The 25,049-nt window shown below is 45.7% G+C and overlaps 1 protein-coding gene across 1 annotated transcript in view; it reads right to left on the bottom strand.

Annotated features, from left to right (window-relative positions):
* Srebf2 (sterol regulatory element binding transcription factor 2) overlaps nt 1-25,049 on the bottom strand; it is a 57,897-nt gene that overhangs the window by 7,800 nt on the left and 25,048 nt on the right. The window contains exons 4-16 of the mRNA XM_075960106.1: nt 24,079-24,225; nt 21,913-22,134; nt 21,522-21,636; nt 21,187-21,368; nt 18,114-18,306; nt 17,430-17,611; nt 14,690-14,966; nt 13,076-13,245; nt 5,873-6,041; nt 4,629-4,746; nt 3,748-3,857; nt 1,763-1,895; nt 61-229 (exon numbers count right to left, since the gene is read on the bottom strand). Of these exons, the coding sequence (XP_075816221.1) occupies nt 61-229; nt 1,763-1,895; nt 3,748-3,857; nt 4,629-4,746; nt 5,873-6,041; nt 13,076-13,245; nt 14,690-14,966; nt 17,430-17,611; nt 18,114-18,306; nt 21,187-21,368; nt 21,522-21,636; nt 21,913-22,134; nt 24,079-24,225 (2,187 nt within the window). The remainder of the gene's footprint in view (nt 1-60; nt 230-1,762; nt 1,896-3,747; nt 3,858-4,628; nt 4,747-5,872; nt 6,042-13,075; nt 13,246-14,689; nt 14,967-17,429; nt 17,612-18,113; nt 18,307-21,186; nt 21,369-21,521; nt 21,637-21,912; nt 22,135-24,078; nt 24,226-25,049) is intronic.

The following is a 25,049-nucleotide window of genomic DNA, read 5'->3' as shown; positions in this document are numbered from 1 at the left end:
GCTTGCCCCAATAACTTGGGGCAGGAGTGTTCATACAGACAAACTCAAGGTCCCACTCACATGGTTAAGTGAAGGATCAGAAGTAGCTCCACTGACATTGAGACTGCTCCACAGGTGACCACTGGCCCTCTCACAATGACAGAAGGAATTCTGTTGCCCATCTCCTTTCCCAGAGAGTGAGGCATGCATGGCTCTACAGGCATAGAAGACAGCCTTCACCAAGGGACTCCTAGAGCAGTAACCAGAAGGTGAGAGCGGGAAGAACACGTTAGCTGGGTAACAAACAGATGGATGAGCCTAAGATTGGGATTGTCACATCCTCTATCACTGTGCTACCTGTTGTCACTGTAATAATGTCACATTGGTATCCTGTAGCTAGCATCAGATGGAAAACACTGGTTTTGAACCAAGTCAAGCCTTTACCTGTCCAGTACTCCTTCACTTGGTGCTAGAGGTGACCAGAGACCCAGATTTGTTATTAAAGTCTCTGGATTGAGGAGAGAATGGACGTGGTGGCATTGGGTAGCAAGGGTTCCCACTCATCAGTTCTCAACAGCAGAAGAGCCGAGAACAAGGGTAGGGATGCCCACAGCCGAGAACAAGGTAGGGATGCCCACAGCCGAGAACAAGGTAGGGATGCCTACAAGGCACCTTTGCTATCTGCTGAGGTTCTGTGGCTCAGTGGCCAAGTGACTTCAGATAACCTACCTGTTGAGCTTTGGAGACTCCTGGTGAGTCAAGTAAGACACACTCAGGTGGAAGAGCTACTGCAGGGCAGGTACAGGACTGGGTATTTATTGGATGGAGACTTAAAAATAGGGCCACTTAAATGAAACTGGGACAGCTTGAACTGCTTACTCCTACTCTTTTCAGCCCTTCTGTGCTCTCGGTAGAATTCTACTTGACAAGAAATGTGTTTTGGCTTTCAAGACAGGACCCCAGGTGGACTTTTTGCCTTATAGCATTTTATAATTTTATAAAATTATAAAGCAGCCAAATCTAACCACAAACAGCCAGGTTATCAGCAGATAGGTCGCTTATCATTAACTGTTAGACATCTCTAAGGTTCAGACACAAGCGTCAAAAAGAATGTCAAAGTATCTGGCTATGCCTCATGCTATAGGTACTTTAGTAATAAAAAAAAGCTGGGGGCTGGAGAGATGGCTCAGCATGGAAAGGTGCTTGCCATCAATCCCAATGGCCTTTTGGTCCCCAGAACCCACAGCGTGGAGGAGAAAACGCCATTTCTGTAAGCTGTCCTCTGACTTTTTTATGTGTGCTATGAGAAGCACACATTTGAGTAGACGTGTACACACACACACACACACACACACACACACACACACCCCTGACAGGGCTGATGGGGAATAGAGAGCAGCTGTAAGAAAACTGGAAATGTTCATACAAGTTGATGGACTTCCTTGAAGTGGCCACAGCTATACCACATTGGTGTTTCTGAATTTGCAGGGGGCTATGCTGTTTTCATTTCCTCTATATTACATGGCGTTATGGAGCAGAAGGGAAAAGGCAGCCTAATCATTGTGATAGCTGATCGGGCTCCTGAAGAGCTATACATAACACAGAAAGAGGCCTTTGCTGACCCAGATCACATCTCTGTGGTTCCTTTGCCCCTCCTCCAGCTCCCATCTGTCGTCCAGTTCTGACCCCAGATCAACATGGCTGTCCGGACCTGTTCCCTTCTGCTACCTCACATAAGATTCCCTTGGAGAGGAATAGATGAACAATCAAGGAGCTCACGCACTCAGTCACTTCCAGGGCCTTGGGGACTCGTTCTACTTCAGTAAAATGAGAGCGCACAGCAGCATCATCTCCCTGGAGCCAGCTGATGGCCATAGTGATTGCAGATGTCCACCACCTACAGATGATATCTGGACCTGCATGGGAACAGCAGCAGGGAGCACCCATTAGTACCCACTGGAACCAAGTCTAAGGAACTCTGGTCACAGGACCTGACCCTCACTCAGCACGAGTCATCTTTATTTTGTGGTGATGGGTAAAGATCTTTGGGTTAGCCTCCTACATGATCTGGCAGTATGTATCAAGAACCTTAAAATGTTTAATACTATTAACCCATTAATCTCGTATTTGGTACTCTATCATTAGGACACTGGTTTGAACAGAAGTTTAACAAAAATGTTTTTTAATGTTAGATTTTTACTTGTTTATTTTTTGAGACAGGGTTTCTCTGTGTAGTCCTGGCTGTCCCGAAACTTGCTCTGTACACCAGGCTGGTCTCAAACTCAGAGATCTGACTGCCTCTGCCTTTCCCTCCCAAGTGTGGAGATTAAAGGCATCCACAGCCACTGCCCTGCTAAATGCTAGATTTTTGAAAAAGTTAATGACAGCATCTCACTATGTAGCCCTAGTTGGCTTGGAACTCACATTGAAGAACAGAGTAGCCTCAAACATAGAGATATATCTGCCTCTGCCTCCCAAGTATTAAGATTTAAAGGTATGTTCTACCATGCCTGGCCGGTTTTGTTTTTTTGAAACAGGATCTCAGCATGCAACTAACTTTCAATTTGTGGTGATCCTCCTGCTTCAGTGTCTCAGTGTGGGATTACAGATGTGCAATAACGTGTTAATGTTTTGTTGGTTTGCTTTTAAACATCTATTCTCTTTTTAGACGATGTGTATGTGGGTGTATGCATATGAGTACAGGTACCCAGAATCCAGAAGCGGGCACTGCGTCTCCTGGGAGCTGAAGTTACAGGTAGCTGTAAGCTAATATTGGTGAGGAGAACCAAACCAGGGTCCTCTGGAAGAGCAGCAAGGGCTGAGCTACCTCTCCATTCTCATCCAGCTTGTTATTCTGTCTGTTTAGTTCAAGGCAAGGTATCTGAACAGAGGAACTCACTCTGCAGACCAGGCTAGCCTCAAAATCTCAGAGATTTATCTGCTTCTGTCTCCCAAAGGCTGGAATTACAGGCATGCACCACCATTCCTGGCTCAGCTTGTTCTTAAGTGTAAATGTAAGGTAAGGTCTAATAGGGACTGGTCTTAAAGAGGTATAGCAGCAGATCCATTCTATGCTTACATTGCTACAGTTTTCCTTCTATGAGCCCCAGGTTCTCAATTGTAAAACTCTGTTACCACAAATCTCACAAGACCAGTGAGGGGCAGCCAGTGACAGAAAAAAAGCAAGAACACGTACTCTTCTCAACTCAGAAGTCAACAGAGTCCACACTTCTCTCCCTCGGAAGAGCGGGCAGAGGGTAGCTTGGCAACCCCTACCCTCAGGTGCTTTAGAAGCTGAGAAGTGGCAGCTGATGTGTTGTCATTCTGATGGCAGTTTAGAGAGAGAAATCTCAGCTCTGTAGTCAGCAGGGGAGTGTGCACCTGAGGCAGTGGGGGAGCTGGGTGGCACAGATGCACAGACAAGAGTCTTCACAGCCAGAAGCATTAGGACCCAGCTCCAGGGGCTTCTGTGGTTAGGGTAAAAACCCAGCAGCCCCAGGTACTCACTCTTGTTCCTGTCCTGTGCATCTGAAAAAGGTCCTGACATGAACTACCTGGCCAGGGCCCCAGTGAGGTACTCCACCACTCACTGTTCCATTATTTTCCGCTCAAAGAATGCTGCCCATGAGGGATAACTGGGCTGGGCAGCCTAGAGAACACAGATAAGAACCAAGGACCAGGGAGGAGGCTTCAGGACATGTTCCTCACTTACTCTGGGTCCACATCAGAAGGGCAGAGGGCTGGACAGAGCAACCCACAGATACTCACCAAGGGCTGACTTGAGCACAGAACTGCTGGAGAACGGTGGGGTCACAAACCCCACAGAATCCACAAAAGAATGAAGTAATTTCAAATATTCTAGGGCACTGGAAAATTCACTAAAAAGAAAAGAAAGGGTCTCATGTGTATAACATACAGAAAGACCATACTTATGTACGGTCTTACATAACACACACATTCTTACATCTCTAAGCTTGGCTGTTACAGATCCAGTGCCAAGACTGAATGGCATTTTGTGGCTCCTTTTCCCCACCACCCCAGAATCACCCAATTCTGCCCATGCATACCATATACATGCTTGGCATGCCAGCCTCTGTCAAGCATCTCTAGGCAGCACTGATATTCTTCTGTCTACCAGGACCATCTACTTTGAGGGCCTGTATCCTTCTATAGTGGACACCCTTGACTCCTCTTCCTCCAGACTAGATACTAATGCCACACTCTTCCAGAAATGTCCTACTGCATAGGTAGAACTGCCCCTCCCTCAGGGCCCAGGCCTTGTGTGAGTAACTTTAATACCTTTCTGATTACCAGGTCTTCATCTGTGAAAGAAAGGCCATGTTCAGTAACTATATAAGAATTTAAAGACCGCATGCTCACACAGAGCTGGGTCTCCAAGTACTCTGGGCCAGATGGGCCTGCCTGGTGAGCTCTCCATATCTCACGCCTGTCTCTCTCAACACTTCACTGCTCTCTGTCCCCAAAAGCAAAGCGAATTCATCCAATTTCTAACCTGCTCTGACAACCGCCCCCGTTGGAAAAAGGATGTAAAAGGTGAAAAAGGACATTGTGGGGTTTAAATCAGAGCTCCATTTCCTGGCTGACAGTTTTGGTCTAGGAATGCTGCCCGAGGAGACTGGGGACTTTACCAGCTCTCATCCTCCTGGTCGCTTGCCTTCTTCTTAGTCTGAGGTTTCACCAAGGACTCCACGGCTTTTTCCAGAAGGTTTTTGCAGAAAGCCTGGTGGACCTGGGCAATGGGGTCAGCTGAACAGAAAGAAGGGTTAAATGGGTCTTACTTGTAAGAAACTAAAAAGGTGAACACCACATCTCAGAGGCCTTTTGTTTCTGTGACAACTGCTAGCCAAGGAAAGGGTGGCAGGGGCTCTGCAGCACTCCTGACTATAAAGAGCCCACTTCTCTCTACTGCAGAACCCATGCTAGCTATGCTGTGACTAAGCTGACTCATAAAGGGCACTGCAAACTTGTAATGGCTGACAAGTCCCTTTACCAGTAGGCCTGCATAGCATCACCAGCCTGATGTGGTTGAGAGGAGGGGGAATGTTTCTGGACATTTTCTCTGTGACAAAACTTAGTTCTGGGAGTGCAGATCTATAGAGCTCTACCCTGTGACAAGGCTGCCAGAAGACTTGAGGTTACTTTTCCTTTCATTTTTTTATTCTTTGACTTTTGGTGTCAAACATAATCCTTATACTGCATAACAGTTATTAAAAAAAAGGTCCCCCCCCCAAAAAAAACCCCTGTTTGGCATCCATTCTGTACTCACAGAGTATGGTTCCTTGTCTCACAGCCTCTCCAAGAACAACATGAGGCAACCGTTCCCTGTGTGAGTCTACCCTGCCAGCCTCTGCACTCTAAGACTGGGCCAGTCAACTCCAATCATTGTCACATGCCAGGGACAGAAAGCCTGCCTCTCCTTCTGATGCCTGGAGCCCTGTCCCTGTCACTATTCGGAGCCCTGATGACTGCCTGCCGCCTATTGTTCCCTGGCTGCTCCATATATGTCTGTCTGTTTCCCCAATGGGACCGGAAGGCCCCGAGGCCAGGGAACAGCAAATCTCACACCTTTCCCATCTTCTGAGAGTTCAGACAGGGGTTAAGAATACAGCTAGTCTTAATCACAATTTACCATGTGTGGCCCTACTATATAGTGACCACAGGTGTTGACTGCCCCACACAGCAGAGCTGTGAGCCGAACTAAGTTACAGACAGGCTCTGAGGAGGCTTGACCTCAGGAAACTTACTTAACGTTTATGAGACCCAATCATTTGTGGAAAAAAAAAAAGACAGGAAAGAACACTGATTAAGATGGAGACACCTGGGTCTCTTGTCTCCCTTGTCCCCAGCTCTGAGCAGTGGAGATAGCACTCACCTGGGTTCCTCTGGGCGCAGTACAGACTCTCCTTGGCTGCTGACTTGACTGACCAGCTTCGCTCCATGAAAAACTTCTGACCCAAGGGGTGGCAGAGCCAGCGCAGGGAGTCAGGGACAGTGCTGTGCTCTGGGCCACACAGACTCTGGGCACGGTTAAGGAAGTAGCTCTGTGGAAAAAAGGACTAGGAGTGACACAAGGTAGCAGAATGCTGGCGGCAGCTACTGTGCAGTCACCAGAAAGAATGCTGGGGAAAGGGGGTCAACAGATGACAAGCTCTGCATGAACCCCTGGAAACGATCCCCTCATGGAAACGAGAAAGCAGCAAAGTTGGTTCTGGGGAACCTGTCACCAGGGAGCAGGGCCAAGGTACATGCAGCAGGGTTCCTGCTACATCCTGTCCAGCTGAGCCTGTCTGAACCTTCCAGAGTCTACTTCTCATTCACATGCTAGTTTTCAACAGATGCTCACGTAGGAAGGGGCCTCCGAAGTCTCTAACTTTATCTGTGACCCTGCGAGTGCCTAGCCAAGCAGCCCCTCAACCATAGGACTTCTCAGGTGATTTGAACTGCATGTCCTTTAGAGTGTTTCTAGGTAAACTGTGTTGCTCAACTAGTTCGTCAGCTCTTAGCTGCATGTGAAAAGTCTGTGCACACCCAGAGCAGCTTTCAGTACCACGCCAGGCAGCAAGGAGCCTTGCCAAGGACCATTTCATGTTTGTGTGCCCGTGTGTGACTCTGAAAACGCTCTACAAAGAATCTTATGCCTTAGCTGCATGAGCCCCAACCTGAGAGGTAAAACCAAACAGGGGCTTCTTTTCCCCTAGGCAAACCTAAGGGTGCTAAGTATGTGCACCCACGTGTGTATCCCTAAGACCAGAAGAGGTGTCCAGACTCCTGAGACTGACCAGGTATGGGTGCTGGAAACCAGAGACTTGGCCTTTAACCAGTACTTGCAAGAACAGAAAAGTACTCTTAGCCACTGGGCTGCCTCTCCAGCCTCAAATTAACATACAAAGGATCAGCTTTCATTAAGGCATTTTCAAACAGAACATGTTCATTCTCCTCAGTTTTTGCCCACCCCCCCAACACCTGTCCACTTGTGGTAGCCTCCTGTTTCTGTACGTTCTAGCGAACACTACTTGCCCAGTCTCTTTTCTAGTTTCACACCCCTCCCCACTAGGAGATGAACAAGAACGTGGGACTCACCTCTCTGAAGCCATGCTACTTTGCTTAATAGAATAATTTTTGTTGAATATAAACGCCATATCAATTTTCCTACAAATTTCATGATTCAGTTTTCCTTCATAGCTGAATAACTCCATTACAGGTGTGTGTGTGTGTGTGTGTGTGTGTGTGTGTGTGTACGCTATCATTATCCTATCGGTATCTGTTGATAGACATCTAGGCTAGTTTCATAAGAAAGGGACATTGACCCTAGTATGGTGGTGCACACCTTTCTTAAATCCTAGGACTAGGGACGCAGAGGCAGGAGGATCTCTGTAAGTTCCAGGTCAGTCAGGAGGTTACAGAGTGACTGTGTCTCAAATAGATGTTGAAAGCATCTTCTGGGAATACAAACCACCAGTGCCCTAGCTGGGAAAACTCTGCGGGACCCAGTGTAAAGCACACTCAAGGACAAGGCTGTTTGTTGTTTTTAGAAACTTTCCCCCAATCCTGACACTGAGCTCTGTCATTTTCTGAGTGATAAAATTTCTACTCTAAAACTCATGGTTTCTGATCTATAAAACGACTCAATCTGAACAGGGAGCTGAGCAGAGGTGGATGGGAAGAAGCATACATGGAGCTCGCTCAGGGGCTGCTGGTCTGGGAACCTCCCCTATCTGCTCAGGCACAATGAGGGCATCCATCTCATGGTCTGGTAGTCTGATGGTTCTGACCTTTAATAGACTTTAAGCAGAAATCAGCTAATGTAACAGCTTCAAAAAACTTGAATGCCAGAGTCAGAAATAGCACAGCCACTCCAGGATGTAATGGGGAGATTCCGAAGGGGAGCATGGGGACAGCTGCCTGGTTAAACTGCTCTACAGACACTGACTGACATTTTCATGGCAGTTTATGGGACCATGAGAGCACTTTATTTAGATTCAGACAGACAGTGACACAGTCTCTTACTTACTTTCCAGCTTGGACAACAAGGTACTGTGAGAGCAAACAGAGCAGAACTCTGTGACCTGCTGAGACCTTCAAAGTGCTCACTGAAGCTGAACTAATAACTATCACTGCGGGACAACAAAGTCTCTGTGTGTGTGTGTGTGTGCGCGCGCGGCTGTGTAATTCTGGGGCCTCTTGCATCCCAGAACCTTCCAACAATTGAGCAACAATTGACTCTCCAGGTCAAAGAGCTAGTCAACAAGGTAAGGCAGCTGTCCCAAAAGAAAATGAAAAAAGTTCTTAGGGGTCCAAGTGTAACAGGGAGAAGCACAAAGAGTCTGTCAGGTCAGTTGGCAAGAAGAATCTATAGAAATCGTTTAGAAAACTATTAAATAAAAATAAATTTTAAAGCTGAACTTAAAAAAAAACAAATATTGAAATCATGCTGTAGGATACAATTTTTTTTTTTTAACAGAATCTCGCTTTGTAGCTCTAGCTGGCATTGAATTCATTAGAGATCCATCTGCCCCTGCCTCCTTAGTTCTGGGATTAAAGGCGTGTATCACTATGTCTGGCAGGAGATTAAGAATTTTTAAAGATTTTATTTGTGTTTGTGCACATGAGTGTAGTGCCCACAGAGGCCAGAAGAGGGTGTTGGAATCTCCTGAGCTGGAGTTACAGGCAGCTGTGGCACAGGTCTTTAATCTCAGCACTTTGGGAGGCAGAGGCAGGCAGAGAGCTCTGTGAGTTGAGGCCAGCCTGGTCTACAGAGCGAGTTCCAGTATAGCTGGGACTGTTTCAGAGAAACCCTGTCTCAAAAAACCAAAAACCAAATAAACAAGAGAAAGAAGTACTAGCTAATAACAAATCTCCATGGGAGGGTTGGGGGAGACCTGAGTTTAGTAGTTTGAACTAATAAGAAATATAAATCCAGGATAGACAGTACAACTTGGCTTCTAAAAGGGAAAATAATTTTTATTGTTCTTTTAATTTTCTCAGCTTTATAAGCCCAATTATATTGTTCCTAATTAAAAAACCACTTTCCCTGTAAATTTTATAGACAGGAGACCTCTCCAGAGCTGCAGCACAGAAGCCTCTTCTATAGCTCATCTGATAATTGCCTGCTGTGAGAAGCCAAGCAGGAGCCCAGGATTGCTTAGATCTTGAGAGCTTTCCAGTACTCCTGGACCAGGCCCAACTCCACTCCCCCATCACAGTTCACAAACTGTGTGTCAAGTACCCTAAGTGCCACATCAAGTGTTGGGGAGCCAAGTAAGATATAAAATTTTTGATGAAAACATGAATATTCAATATCATGTGGACATTATGTAAAATACTAGATCAGGGTGGAAAAGCCAGACCACACTACCTTCCTTTAAATGACATCATATATTTTGCAAAGATGAGTTTTAGGAAGCTATTGGTTTTGTTTGTCTTATCTTGTTCTAAAAAGCAATTAGTATGTGAAAATCAGCAGGGAACAGGGAATGGTGTTGAGTCTGACTCTAAGATGTGGTGGAACATGTCTGTAATAGCCATACTTAAGAAGTGAAGGCAAGCTGAGTGTGGTGGCACACACATTTATTCCCAGCACCCAGGAGGCAGAGGCAGTCAAATTTTTGTGACTTTGACTTCAGCCTCATCTATGTATTGAGTTCAAGGTCAGGGGTAGATAAAGACTCTGAATTGAAAGGAAAGAAAGAAAAGGAGAGAGGGAGAGAGAGAAAGAAAGAAGGAATGAACAAATGAAAGAAGGAAGGAAGGAAGGAAAGAAAGAAAGAAAGAAAGAAAGAAAGAAAGAAAGAAAGGAAAAGAAAAGAAAAGAAGAAAGGAAGGGCAGGAAGGACGGAAGGGCGGAAGGAACGAAGGAACGAAGGAACGAAGGAAGGAAGGAAGGAACGAACTGAGGCAAGGGACTGGAGATGACTCAGTAGCTAAGAGCATTGAATGTTCTTTCCAAGGACCCACACAGTGGCTCACAGGCATGTAACGTGGTGCATAGACATATATGCAGACAAAACACCCAGACACATAAAAATAAATTTTAAATATCTGTCTCGAAAATATATAAAAAATAAAGACATCATCTCTTCTTTCAATTGCACATATGCTCTTTTTACACAAAGCTGTTAAGACATAAATACTTTTAGGGTATTGGAACTACTAACCACTGAACAAACAAAACCAAACTGCTATTACTGACTGACCATAAAAACGTTAGTGCCACAGACAGAAAGTTTGGGAACTTCTGGTCTAAACTATTTTCAGAGGTGAGCCCTCTGTTTGCTTCCAATGCCTGGCTCATTTGCTAACTAAATCTAATTACCAAAATCAAAGTGTCTACCTGTAGGGAAAAAGGGCCAGCCAAAGAAACCCACCCTGGTCCTGAAATCAGAGTCAGTGAAAGAAACACCCTGGCTCAAAGAGCTGAGCCAGTGAAAGAAATGCTTTAGCCCTGAACCCAGCCAGAACCAAAGAAATCCACCCTGACTCTGAAACCAATGCCAAAGAAACACACTTTGGCCCTAGAATCAGTCAGTGAAAGAAATAAGCCCTGGCCTCAAAACTGGAGCCAAAAAGTTCAACAAGGCCAGTGAAAGAAGCACAGTGGCTCTAAAATCAGCCATCTCTGCCCCTGACCAGCTAAATTAACCAATTTCTGAGCTTACCAATCCCTCTTCTCCCTGGAAAAACCCCGCCCCTAAGAAGCCCTAAGAATCAGTTTCCAGCTGCTTTTCTTCCAGCCTGGCAGAGGCAACCACTCTCCTTAATTCTTCCCTCCCAACAAATCTTGAATGAGGTTTGGATGAAGACCTTTTGTCGGTTGCTGGAGCCAAGCAGGGTGAGATTATAACACATTCGCTGGGGGAGCCTTCCCCTAGTACCATAATACTTTCGCCAGGGAAGCCACAGATTGGGGGGGGGAGGGTAGGGGGTGGAGAGAGCTGAGCAGAACAGAGTTGCTACACACTCAGGAACTCCTGAGCTGAGTGGTAACTACTTAACCACTACTTCATGGGGGAAGCTCTCTCCTGCTGTAGCAGAGCTGTTACATTGGGGAAACCTTTCCCTAGAGCAGGGCTATAAGCTGCTACATTTACTGTGACCTGTGCCATTTCCTAGCTCCCAACTGCCAAAACACTCTTTCACCCAGCTGTAACACTCAGTATTTCTTGGCTCCTATTAGGATCTCTTTCCATCTGATCCACAATGCAATGCTTACATTACCGTCTGCATCTCTTAATCTAGCTGCTCCAGAAGGGAGTAAACAGAAAGGGGTAGTCATTCTAGCCACCCATCACTCTTCTCCCTTATTGATTATGCAAATTGGGCAACATCAGAAGCACTGTCACTAGAGATGTCACTAGGGATTTAGTATGAGGAAGCCCAGAGATGGGTGACAATATAAAAATACTCCCCCTCTACCAGTTTGTAACAGCAAACACGAGAGGAAGCACTCCAAACATCCCTCAGCAGGATTAACTACCTTTGCAGAACAAGATGCCCAAGACCTCTAAGTAAAAAAAAAAAAAATCAAGAGGTAAATCAAGGTTTAAGGCAGAATCAACTACGCACAGGGGATTATAATGCTATGTTAATGTGCAGGAGCTTCTAAGGAACTATATACTAAACTGCCAACTGAGAGGAAGTTACAGGCAGGGTGGTTTTCTTTCTTTCTTGAGATAAGGTTTGCTGTGTTGCCCAGACTAGCCCTGGACTTCTAGGCACAAGTGATCTTCCTGCTTCAACAAGGTATGCCACAGCCCCTAGCTTCTGGAGACAATTACAATGGAGCTGTTTTCCTGATCCTCAGCTGCCACATGTGTGCTTCTCAAACAGGCTGAATTCTTTTTAAAGGTAGCTGTAGTTTAGCATTAGCAACAGCTGAAGCTAAGTGGGCCTTCAGAGTGACAAGATGACCCTGTGTCAGCATGGACCCATGTGTTTTTCTGAAAGCCTGAACCCTTGTGGGTCTGCTGTCAGATCGTTTGCTTTGTGTACTATCCCCTCATGGAGTACCTGGTCCAGAACAGGAGTTAGGTAGGATTTGCTGAATAAATCAACCAAAGGATGTCTCATTTATGGTCATAAAGACAGTGGAGAGTTTCCGTGAGTTCTCCGTCCTGTAAACTACAATGGTCCACTTGAAGCAATGAATCGTGTTACCACACAGCGTGTTCTTGGTTTGTTCTCAGCATATCACCTCATTACCGACTGGCAACAAGCTGAGATAAGACAATTCCATTTTCCACATATCTAATGCGTTCAGTTATCTATGCAAAGTAAAGCGCTGAGTAAAATGCACCCGTCTCTGCTAGAGCAAGAGAAAGGCTGAGGTCAGCAGATGCTACACAGACTAGCTGATAACAGGGGTTGGGAATCCACCAGCTGGGAACACCAAGCTGGCACCTTGCCAGGCAAGTGGGCCGTGCCTCCTAACTTCAGTCCCACCTTGCATCTGACCCGAGCTCTTTGCAGAGGGCTCCTGGCTTTTATTTCTGGGTTTATGGTACCAAGAGCAACACAAGGTGCCACCCAATAGTTTTTGGGTGAACTAAAGAGACAAGAGATGGAAAACACGAATCCCACATACAGGGGACTACGCCTACGAACTGAAACTTTTACTTTAGTGCACCAGAATGTCCCCAGAAGGCTTTATGCCTGAAAACCCCAGCAAGGGGAACATCTTGATGCGTTTTCTTCATTGCTCTAAGTATTCGTGGAAGAGCAAGTGAAAACCAACCCCGAAGTGGTGCAGCACATACTGCCTTTTAGCTCCAGGCTGGGAAGGTGCTCAGCAGAAACATTATAGCTTGAAAATGAAATATCGCCCACAGACTGTCTGAATACTTGGTCCTCAGCTGGTGGCACTGTTTTGGAAGTGGTGGAATTTTGAACATGGGGCCTACTTAGCAGATACAGAGATATAGAGTTAACTTTGAGGGTTGTAGGCTGGTCCTGCTCTGGTTTATCCCTGATTCCTCCTCCCTACCATGGACCACACCCTTCCTAAAATAAATCCTTTCTTTAGGTAGCTTTACCACAGTGATGGGGAAAGAAACTAATACAGGAATCACAAGATACTCACAGCCAAAAAGCCCAGCTTGCCTCCACATCGGGTCTTGAGCCCCATGGCGGCTGTCAGATGGATCTCAATAAGTGTGCTTGGTGGGATCTTTTCCTCGGCACACTCGGCGAGGTTCACAGCACACAGAGCCATGTGTACATCTGAACAGGTGGATCCTGCGGGAAGCTTCCCTAGGGCAGGCAGAGACAGACACTAGTGTTGACAGAATCTCCAAACCACAAGTCTCTTTGGCCCTCTAGCCTAGGGCTTTATTCGTCAACTGTCATCTACAGGCTAGCGTATTTGAACACTTGGTTCCCACTTGGTGGTGCTGTCTGGGGAGGTTACTGAGGGGTCTTTGAGGGCTAAAGCACAGCTCCAGACCCAGTCTGACTCAGTGTTCCACCTGTGGCTGAAAACCCCTTCTGCCTACTCCCCAAACAGTGAATCAAAGTAAACGACTCCTCCCATTTCTGCCACAGTGGCGAGCACAGTAACTCACCACTGTGCCAGGGGAAAAAAGTAACCCTTGTGATCACGGGATCAGATGGCACGCAGGCTTAGCAAGTTACTAGCTATGTGCTCGTCTACCTCTCAAACTGACAGGGACACGGCTCTGGTTCTGTGACAATGCAGTTGTTAGGATTGCTGGCCACTGGAAAGAACTCAGAGGTGTGTGGTACAACATTTTCCAAGGCAGTGCCAATGGCATGGCCACATTCTGTTGACAAAGGTCTGAATTTCCAAGTATTTGAAGGGAGAAAATAAAAACACAACATAAAAACCAAATGGACTTTATTTTCATCACCCTCCTCCCATATGCGTCACAGGAAGGGAAAATATAAACTGAACGATGCCATCACACACGTTGGATTAGTAGGTAGAAGGCCTATACTACGAGATCAGAGGACAAAGTGCCCCTGGTATAGGCCCAAGGACCCATTATGGCTGTCCTGAAGCTTTTATTTTATGTGTGCATGTGTGTGGACACATGTGTATAAGTCAGAGCACAACTTGAGGGAGTTAGTTTTCTCCTGTCATGGGAATCAATAGGATTAAATTCAGGATGTTATGCTTGGTGGCAAGTGCCTTTATCAATTGAGTCACCTCGCTGACTATTTATTTATTTATTTAGAGACAGCATCTCAGGGAGCACAAGTTGGGCAAAGATAATCTTGAACTCCTGAGCCTCCCTAGTGTGGGGATTATAGGTGTGGGCCTCCTGGCCAGGCTGAAGAATCTAGAAGTGTCACTGTGAATGATATGTGTCTTAGAAATGGTAAACAAAAAATTGGCTAGAGAGGGGGCTAGGTGGTTAAGAGCACTGGAGTTGGATTCTCTGCACCCACATGGCAGCTCACAACCATATGTACCTCCAGTTTCAGGGGATCTGATGCCCTCTTCTGGCCTCACAAAGCACTGCCCACATATGGTGCACATCTATATACATAAAATCAAGAAGTTAAAAAAGAAAGACAGAAATGGTAAACTATAGCTATAGCATTGTGTAACACAGGCTGATGGCTGGTACAGCCAAGTAAAAGTGGCTTCCATCAAGGTGGAACTCTGGCAAAGCAAACTAAGGAAGAGAGGTGTGCAACCAGGCAGCAGGCCAGGCAACAATTCCGTTCTTACCTGTGATATGCAGCTGGTGCAGCCTGTGATAGGCCAGGGCTGCATCTCTTGCACTGCTCTTAGCTTCGTCCTCAAAGCCAGCTGCAGTGGCTGGGGTAGCACGCCAGCGCTGGAAGACTTTTTTGAGTATCCAGCGTACCAGGCGCAGCTTCTGCAGGCTGTACCGGATCACATTCCAGGAGAGGCTGCAGGCCAAGTCCAAGCGGGAGGTAGGCAGTGCCCGGCCCAAAACTGATAAGCAGGTTTGAAGATTGGCAGCAGCAGCCGCAAAATCGCCCTATAAAGCAGCAAGTGGTAATAATGGTCACTAGTTTTGGCCGTGGCCTTTTTGTTTTCAGACACTTCTATTTTACCAACCTTGTTATCAGAATAAAGCATGTTTGTTATCAGAATAAAACACAGTTTCTATTAAAGAAACTGAAAAATTTTGGGAAGCTACAAAAATATAAAAAGAAGCCACTTCTAGCCTCACCCCCAACAAAGAATCCCCACAGACATTCTGATGAACTCCCTGACCTTTTTACTAAATGAAATAGGACTGTGTTCTGTCTTTGAGCAAATGTTGGCAGTTTCCAGCAACTTCAAAACAGCAACTGTTTTGTTTTCTTTTTTGAGACAGGGTTTCTTGTGTAGTTCTGGCTGTCCTGGAACCTACTCTGTAGACCTGGTTGGTCTAGAACACAGAGATCCACCTGCCTCTGCCTCCTGAGTGAGGGGACCAAAGGCGTGCACCACCACTGACCGGCTGCCACAGAAGCTTTTATAAAGAAGGTAGAAACTAGATTTTAGATAAATTACATGCTTAGGTTCTGGAAATTTGTTGAGCCCCACACCTCAGAGTTGCTCAATCACAGCTCTGGAATTGTAGCCTATGATTCTGTGGCCTGTAAAAGGCCAAGAAGCACAGCTTTAAGGACAACTTATAGCTAAATTGCTAAACTACCTCAATTTGGGATCTCTGCCAAGCTGAGGGTCCCCAAAGGAGTCTATGGCACCTTGCTGATTCTGGTGACTGAGAGAGGTTATCAATGGCTATGAGAAGCTCTTTCCCTAAAAAAACTCACTGTTTTCCAGGATATCTTTGGTTTTGCTCCTTTGTCTCAATCAGTCCAGATCTCCCTAAAAACCCTTCCCTAGCAAGAATGCAGCCTCCCATTCAGGGAAGCTGACTTGTTCCGGCCCTGCAGCCTGCCTCCTGGTCATTGCTCAAATACAAGGGCATCTGAGTGTTTCCAAATAACCTCAAAAGAGCCCTTAAGTGACTTCCAGGTTCTTCCACCTTTGAGTTAACACAGTTATTACTTACTTTACATCTCAAAATACTTATTCACGTCTACCTTTCTGAAGTGTTAAATTCCAGGTTTTTATCTCTTATTGCACCTATTCTAAGAACCTCCTAAATTGTTTCTGTACCGTTCATATGAAACACCCTTACACCTGCCTCTATGACAGTCCTGTGAACACCCCTAGCATCACATCTGTGTTTTAGGACCCAGGGCTGTGGGCAGACTCCAATGGACTACAACTGAGGTGTGACAGCCTGTTAAAGGGAGAGTAAACACTGGCTTACTGTTGTTCAGGACTGTTCTCTGTCACATGACTCCCAAAGTGTGCATGTTTAACTCCTTCAGGGTCATAAGATGCCACAGACTCCTCCCCATAACTTCTCCTTATACTGATTCCAAATAAAAACCATCAGCTAATTTTCCTGCTCAAAAATCTTCCCTGAGCCCTGATTCATCAGTGAACTGGAGAGACTGCACACAGTTAAGAGTGCTTGATGCTCTTCCAGAGGACCAGAGTCTAGCTCCCAGCATCCACGCCAGGAGGCTCACAGCTACCTACAACTCCAGCTCTAGGGATTCTGACTCTGTGGGCACCTGTACTCGTGTGCATTCCTGTATACCTTCTCTCTCTCTCTCTCTCTCTCTCTCTCTCTCTCTCTCTCTCTCTCTCTCTCTCTCACACACACACACACACACACACACACACACACACACACACAAATAAAACTGAACTCAGTTACAAGTCAAAGTCAGTACTTGGCAAAGGCAGACCACTACACCTCCAGCCTTCACTGCCATCTCTCTTTGATAGATCCTTCACTTTTGACACATATATCCTCTACTTGTCAAGAGTTAAATGTGAATGTTCCCCTCTCCCCAAAGGCTTATGTGGTCCAGCACTTGGTCCCCAGCTTTAGAAGGTTGTGGAACCTTCAGGACTAAGGCCTGGCTGACAGAAGCGGGGTGCTAGTGGCAGATCTTGCAAGTGATCTCCATTTATAGTTCCTGATGACTGATGAGCTCTCTGCTTCCTCATCTGCCGAGATGTCAGGATACCATACCACAAGCTCCTGCCCCGTGACCACCAGCCTTTCCCGGGAGAGCTCACACACACTTCTCCCTTAAATTGCTTCTGTTAGGTACTTGGTTACAAAAAGAAAGTGACTAATACATTACTGATGGCACTATCAGCTTGAAAGGTCCTGCCATGCTTGCTTGCCTGTCCTTAGTGAGGACCGCACCACCTATACCGAGCCTTACAGCACAGTATGCCATACCACAGACAAAGCTCATCTAGTGTCCACAGATAACTTATGCACAGGTGCACCATCCACCACTGCTTGGGCCTGTTACAAGTCTCCCCAGCACCAGCCACCGGACTTCATACAACAACATGCACTGAGTTCTTGTTTCAGCATAGAGGAAGGTGAAGAAAGGTGGATGACAGAACTCACTTTGGCAAGGTCTAGGTCCGCCTGCTTCCGGTGTCTCCAGAAGGTGACTGAGGAGCGTGAGTGTGGGCGGATCACTGGCTCCCCGTGGACCAACAGCTTCACAAAGACGCTCAAGACAATCACACCATTTACCAGCCACAGGAGGAGAGTCGGCATCATCCAGTCAAACCAGCCCCCAGAACCTACAGAGGGGCAGCTCAACTGAGATACCAGTCAGGCCCCTTGTGAACACCAAGGCTCCTGACAGTCTCCAGAAGTGTGAGGTCAAAGAGCCTTCTGCATCATTTTCAGAAGCAATAGTAGACAATTGTACAGTCTAAAGAGAAATCTTTATATCCCCTGGCACAATGGAACTGAGTGCCACACAAACCTCAGTTTAAGGACATTAGGACATCAAACTCACACCTGACATAATGCCACATAGTCCCTCAAACAGGCACTTCCCCCAACTCTCCCAATCCCTCTCCACAGTAACTAAGCAGGTTCTGGATTTGCTTTAGTTGCCTGTCCCAGCTAAACTAAAGCTTGACTTATTATGCATAACTTAGGCAAGCCCCTGATGGAAGCAAGTGGGTAGGAGGCCCAACCCCATTTTGATTAGGTGGATACACCATGCAGTTTTACACAGGGTCCTTTCGCCACAGCAGTCCGCCTAACCCAGGCAGTATCAGGGAACCCACCTACCTGACTCCAATGACAGTACACTGCGGCCAGAACCTGAGTATGGGTGCTGCTCAGCATCGTGGGCTCCTCCCCACTGAAGCAAGGAAGTCAAGGGGTTAAAGGAGAGGCCCAAGAAGGTGAGGACACACAGCAGAATTCGAGATCGGTCCACCATGCCCAATGCCACAGGAGGAGAGTCTGGTTCATCCTTGACCTTGAAAACAGTAACACAGGGTTAGCATGATTACCATCTGTGTTCATGCAGCACTTTGTGGGGGCTCCCCAGAAGTCACAGACATTTGATATCTGGTTCCCAGTTGGTGGCTTAGGGAGGAGTACAAGGAAAAGTCTTACTGGAGAAGTATGTCACCACTTGGAGTGGGTTTGGGATTTCATAATGCTCACACCATACCCAGTGTGCTCTCTGCCTTCTGCTTGTAGATCGGGGTGTGAGCTCTCAGCTGTTCCTGCCACCACGCCTTTCTCTGCTCTGCCATCATAGACTCTAACCCTCTCTTTCAATAAGTCACCTTGGTCATGGTGTTTTGTCACATCAAGAGAAAAGTACCTAAAACACTATTTTTATCCATACACCAAGAAACAGACTGTGGGTTTTAAATTCAAAATCATTAAGTCAGAGAGAAAAAAAGCCAGAAGGAAACTAAGAAGTCCACAATTCAAACTATTACTCAAACATTGGAATCTTTTTATTGCTGACTGAGTATATCCCACAGAACAAAAGTAAGGAGTACAGGGTCTCACAATGTATATTGCTGGCTGGCCCAGAACTCTCTGTATAGACCAGGATGAGCCTTGAACTCACAGACCTACCTGTCACTGCCTCCTGAGTGCCAGGTCAACTTTCTTACAAAATGGATCTCTACAACAACAGAGAGCATACTGGGGTTGAAGACTGGAGATCAAGGTGATAGAGGAAGGTCATTGGTTAAATAAAGAAACTGCGTTGGCCCTGATAGAACAGAAAATTAGGTAGGTGGAGTAAACAGAACAGAATGCTGGGAGGAAGAGGAAGTGAGCTCAAACGCCATGCCTCTACTCTCGAGGGCAGACGCGATGAAGCTCTGACCCAGGATGGATGTAGGCTAGAACCTTCCTGGTAAGCGTACCTCGTGGTGCTACACACATTAATAGAAATGGGCCAAGCAGTGTTTAAATGAATACAGTTTGTGTGTTGTTATTTCGGGGCATAAGCTAGCCAGGCGGCCGGGAGCCAGGCGGCAGGAACACAGCCCATAGCTCCCCCACTACATCAAAGAGCATTCCCATTGACTACAGAGAGGACAGGGTCTTTGTTATTTGTTTTAGAGACAGGGTCTCTTGTTATTTTTGCCACTGTGTAGAGTACATGAGCAACAATGTCGTGGCTAAAAAACAAACTAAGAGTCCTGGAGAGAGAACTACAAATTTGGCCTGCTCTATCTGGGTTTTTAACACAGGTTCTGTATCTCAGGTGCTCAATGTTGCATGCCTAGCACTATTTCATTGTGTTCACACCACACCTCAATAATGATGGAAACCATGCTTTACAGTAAAGAGTGTAACTTTTTTAGGGGGAGGTTTGCTTTTGTTCATGGATTCAAAGGTTTTAGTTCCTCACACTAGGGACAGCTGTGTGGCAGAGCTGAGCAGCTCGTCTCACCTTGGTGGCAAGGGAAAACACAGAGAGGAAGAGAATGCTGAAGTTGAGTTTGCTTATTAAAACTAGAGTGTGGCCAGGTGGTAGTGGCATACACCTTTAATCTCAGCACTTGGGAGGCAGAGGCAGGCAGATCTCTCTGAGTTCGAGGCCAGCCTGGTCTGTAGAGCAAGTTCTAGGACAGACTCCAAAGCTACAGAGAAACCCTGTCTTGAAAAAACAAAAACTGGAATGTGCTTTTTGTGTCTCTTTGATTTTGCAGACAGAACTGGAAGCACAGGCCCTAGGGAACTGACAAGGGGTGAGAAAGGGGACTGGAGCCAAGATTTTTCCCTAGTCCTAACACACACTCTCAAAATTTTATGTTATATGGACTACTTTTGCCGAATGGAATCATATTTACAAAAATGTTTCCAAGAATGCTGGGTGAGCCTGACCTACATAGAGAACAGAGAGAGTTCCAGGCAATCAGCTAGGACTGCACAGTGAGATCAAATCTTGAAAGAAAAAGAAAGAAAGAAAGAAAGAAAGAAAGAAAGAAAGAAAGAAAGAAAGAAAGAAAGAGAGAAAGAAAAAACAGAATGCTTATTTAGCATGCATGAAATCCTGCTATGGCTTCTTAGCAGCTCCTACACTGAAGGCACTGGCAATGCCTACATTCCCAGCACTTGGTAGAGGGACAAGAAGATGGGGGTCAAGGCTATCCTAGTTTCATAGCAACTTCTAGGCCAGTTAGAACAACATGATAACTTTCAAACAAACAAAACTATACGCTTTTGGAGTTAAGAATGCCAATGTCAAGATGCAGTACAGGATCCAGTCTCCCAAGGTCCCAAGAAAGTCATTAAGCTTAGGGCCTTTTCTAACTAATTCGACAAAACTTCAATTGCCATGGGCTTTTTGTTGCTCAGGGACCATTTAAGAGCCCTGGGTTGGCGTAATGTTATCTGTTAGATTGCAAATTATAGTTGTTCTGGGAAGAGCAGCCAGAGGCGGCCTCACTCTAAACTAGCAGAGCAGCCTCAGAAAGTGGTCTTGCTAGGCCCATTATGGGCAGAGGAAGTAATGGAGCACATCCAGCAACTCCCAGAGCCCACCGCCCGACAGCTGCTCATTCAAGATCTGGACTCATTCCTCTCTGTCGGGGCTTTCTGTAGGACCTGTTAAATCAGAGTGTCTGTGTCATCCAGAGGCAGCTTGTTCCTTTTTGGATTTTTTGTTTGTTTGTTTTTGAGATGGTCTTGCTGCCGTCTCAAGATCTTCCTGCCTTAGCCTCCCTTGTGCTGGGATTATAGGCACGCACGCAGCACTTGTCAGTTTTTGCCCCTTTAGATGTAGCTAATATCACAGAATTCCTGGTCCTCTCCACTGATCCAGTCACCTCTCTGTGGCCACTGTTGCCTTAGGGAAAATGAGTGATTTTGAGGGTACTCATACCTTTGCATCATCCAGCAGAGGACTTCCTGGCTCAGAGTCAATGGAATAAGGGGAGAAGCCTGCCTGGGACCCCGAGTCAGAGGCCGGGGGAGACATCAGAAGGACATTCTGATTAAAGTCATCAATCTTCAAGTCCACATCATTGTCCACCAGACTGCCTAAGTCAATGCCTTTCAGGAGCTCTGCAAAGAAAACCCCCGTAGAAAACGATTCATTTCTACAAAATCCCATATGGATGGGGCCTCATACACATCTGAGTCCTCAGTTATGTCCATCACAGGACTTCTCCAAACAACTGTGAGGTTTGATAGGCCTTTCCCAACAGGCAGACTTACTGTTTTTCTGATTTGCCAATTTCAGCACCATGTTCTCCTGACGCAGCTTGTGATTGACCTGCTGCAAATATTTGATGTAATCAATGGCCTTCCTCAGAACGCCAGACTTGTGCATCTGGGAAGGAAGAGAGAGGAAATACAGCTAAAGCAGTGCATGCTGGAGTCAGGAGAGCAGAACCAGAGTTCGTGAGTGAGAGCACAGCGGGGGGTGTCAAATGCTGGCTCAAATGTGGCTAACTGGGACAAAACTCACCCTAACTCTGAAACTCCTTTTTTTCCTTTCTAACTCACTCTGGTGTCCATTCAGCTTTTGCCTGCAACTTCCCTGAACTCCCATGACAAAGACAGAGGCAACACTGAGGCACCAATCTACCTTCTTCTTGGCACTTACCTTGGCATCTGTTCCCATGACCAAGTCCTTCAACTCTATGATTTTGTCGTTGATAGAGGATCGATAGCGCTTTTCAATAATATTATGTGTTGTCCGCCTCTCTCCTTCTTTGGGGGGCTCTAGCTGCTTTACACCCCCGGGTACTTGCTTAATAGGAACTTTTTCTTGTCCCATCATTACAGGCATTGTGGTCAGAATGGTCCCATTGCTGCCAACCAGGGTCTAGAACAAGGGCAGAGTTATCCTGTTAGTTTAAATAAAGTAACCTCATAACAAAAAGTCGCTTATTCCTGCATATGGGGTATCAGCTGGGAGTGCTCCTGCATATGGGGTGTCAGCTGGAAATGCTCTGTATAGTCTGATACCTCCTGGGCTAGTGAGAATAGGTCCCTAAAAACTTTAAGACTTCATCAAGAGTTCCTTGGCTCCTCTCTTGCCCTCAGAGTCACTGTCAGTAAGCTGTACGACCCAAAGATCAGTTCAGATTTAATCAGTTCAGAGTTCTGATCTAGGGGGTGATAGAAAAAAACCTATGGTTTTGCTGTCAAACTGTCAACCACCTCTGAATAGACACATATGAACTTCACTGAACTACATTAACTGGAGCAAGAGAACACTTTCTCTAAGTACGTGACACATTCCTTCTCTTCTCAATGACAAGTAAATTCCCATAATTCTTTCTACTGTTTGGCCATTAGAGATTACAAGGGTAAAACTCACACTTCCATTCAGAGCTGTTTTCTTAACTAATCAGATCAACCACAGAAGCTCCTATCCCTCATTTCTACTTTTCCCTGTTCCCATGCTTACTAATTTTTGCTCTAATTTTCTTCGATAAATGGCTTCAAATCCAAATGGTCAGTAAAGAGACAAAACCATGCTTTACTTTATTAAAATTAAAAGTAATTCACTGAGCTGGTCTTAACTGCTCACACCTTTAATCCCAGCACTTGGGAGGAGACGCAGATTCCAAACTATCCAGGGCTACTCAGTGACACTCTATCTAAAAAGTCAACTAGGCAAGGAGGCAAACGCCTTTAACTCCAGCCCTCAGAAGCTTAGGCAGGAAGATTTTTGAGTTTGAGGCCAACCTAAGGTCTATACTGAGAGATCCTATATAAAAATAAAATAAACAAAACAAAAATAATTTATACATAACAAATACCATTTTTAAGAAGTTTGATGAAGTTTTACATGAATACAACATGCAGTACCCAAGTCAAGACAAAAACCTTCACGTTAGGATGTCCCCTCTCATCCTCTGGGAATGAATGTTCCCTTTGTCCTGCCCTATATAGCCCTTCTGTGACAATCACCACAACCATGTTTCCTCTCTTGAGCTTCTTACTAATGGAATCACCAGTGTGGATTTCTGAGACAGGCTTCTTTTGTTATCATTCTGAGGATTAACCAGATTGCCTTATGCACCAATACTCCCCTTTCTTATTGTTGGCAAGAGTTTCATTTTATGGGTGTATTGTGAGTTCTTTATTATTCCAGGAATGGACACTGGGTGTTTCCAGTTCTTCAGTTTTTCTTCTGAGATAAAAATCTCACATAGTTCAGGCTAGCCCCAAGGTTGCCATGTAGTTGAGAATGACATTGAAATTCTGATCCTCCAACCTCTGCCTCCCCAGTGCTGGGGAATCATGTGCAGTCATGTGACACCACACACGTTTATGTGTTGCTGGGGTTTGAACCCAGAGTCTCATGCACGCTAAGCAAATATTCTATCAACTGGCTATACATCTCCAGCCCTAGAGTTTGGTTTTTATGAATAAAGCTAGTGCTTCCAAAACTTACATCATCTTTTACTCAAAGTGGCTGGGATCCCAGAACTGAAGCTTTCCTTGTCTTGACACCTCTCCCTGTCTGGTGACTGCAGAAGTCAAACCTCCATGGCAACAATAGTACCTAGGAGATGATGGCTCTATGTGGAGCTGTGGCCCAGCTGCAGGGTTCATCTGGTGGTCTTTTCTACCCCCTTGCAAGTTCCCAAGATTAATAACACACACTCTGGCAATATTTCTTCAAGGGAAAAAGCAAAACTAAAATATTGTAAAATGGAGTGATATTTACAATCTGACATATTCTATAAAAGCTCCCAATGTCTACTTAGCAGGTTTAAAAAACTCTGACAAGCAAGAAGGCGAATGCAACTCTTACTGGGACTTGAAGGGCAGCCGTCTGGAGGGGGGTGGTGAGGGCAGTGAGGGCTGGATTCTGGACTGCAGCCATAACAGGGCTGCCATCTGTTTTCAGTGTGGTCAAAACAAGGGAATCTGTCTTAATGATCTGAGGCTGAACAAGGACCTAGGAGGAGGACAAAAAGTAGCATTATTTTTTGTATTTTTTTTTTCATTTGGTTCTTGTTACACAGACTCATCAGAAAAGAGTAAGAAAACATTTTCACAGAATTGAAAACAAACAAAAAAGGAAATCCCCTACAGACAATTCCCGAAGTTGGCTATTTTGTGCAGTCTGCATCCCCTGTTGAAGGGACAGCTCAAGAGTTTAAAGGCTTCAGACTTGCTAACCTGGACAGAACAAGGAAGTAGAGCTGAGAGAACCAGGATAACCAGGTACATGGGCAAGAACTAAAAGTGATAAACCTAGGTTTTGTTTGTTTTTTACAATAAATTAACTTGTGGCCAGTGGGATGGCTCCATTGTAAAGGTGCCTGTCACCAAAGCTCGATGAATTGACTCTGACCCCCAGAACTCACGAGGTGGGAAGAGAGAACTGCTGTGGAACTCCTTCAGCCAATAGCCTTTAAGAGACCCACCCACTTTGGGCATGGTCTTACGTACTATAAAAACAAAAGAAAAGCATGTATGCAGGCCTCAGGGCTGCTGGATTCAGTTCCAGGTCCCAGCACACACAGAGGACTATTGTGGAACTCTTTTGTATGCCATCAAAGAACCAACTCCTGCAAATTGTCCTCTCACCTCCACATGTGTGCACATAAACATAAGTATTTTAAAACGTAATAAAAAGACTCATTTGTTAGTAAGAAAACAGCTCAGATACTATATTGCATATAGCCTGTTTTTTTTTATGTGTGAAGTGAATGCACATGCATGTTTAGATACATACATCTATCTGAGAGTACACACGAGCTCTCTCTGTCTTACTGT

Source organism: Microtus pennsylvanicus, chromosome 2 (genome assembly GCF_037038515.1).
Source record: "Microtus pennsylvanicus isolate mMicPen1 chromosome 2, mMicPen1.hap1, whole genome shotgun sequence".
NCBI lineage: Eukaryota > Metazoa > Chordata > Mammalia > Rodentia > Cricetidae > Microtus > Microtus pennsylvanicus.
The sequence above is the reverse complement of the archived record's forward strand: the minus strand, read 5'-3'. Positions and strand labels throughout refer to the sequence as shown.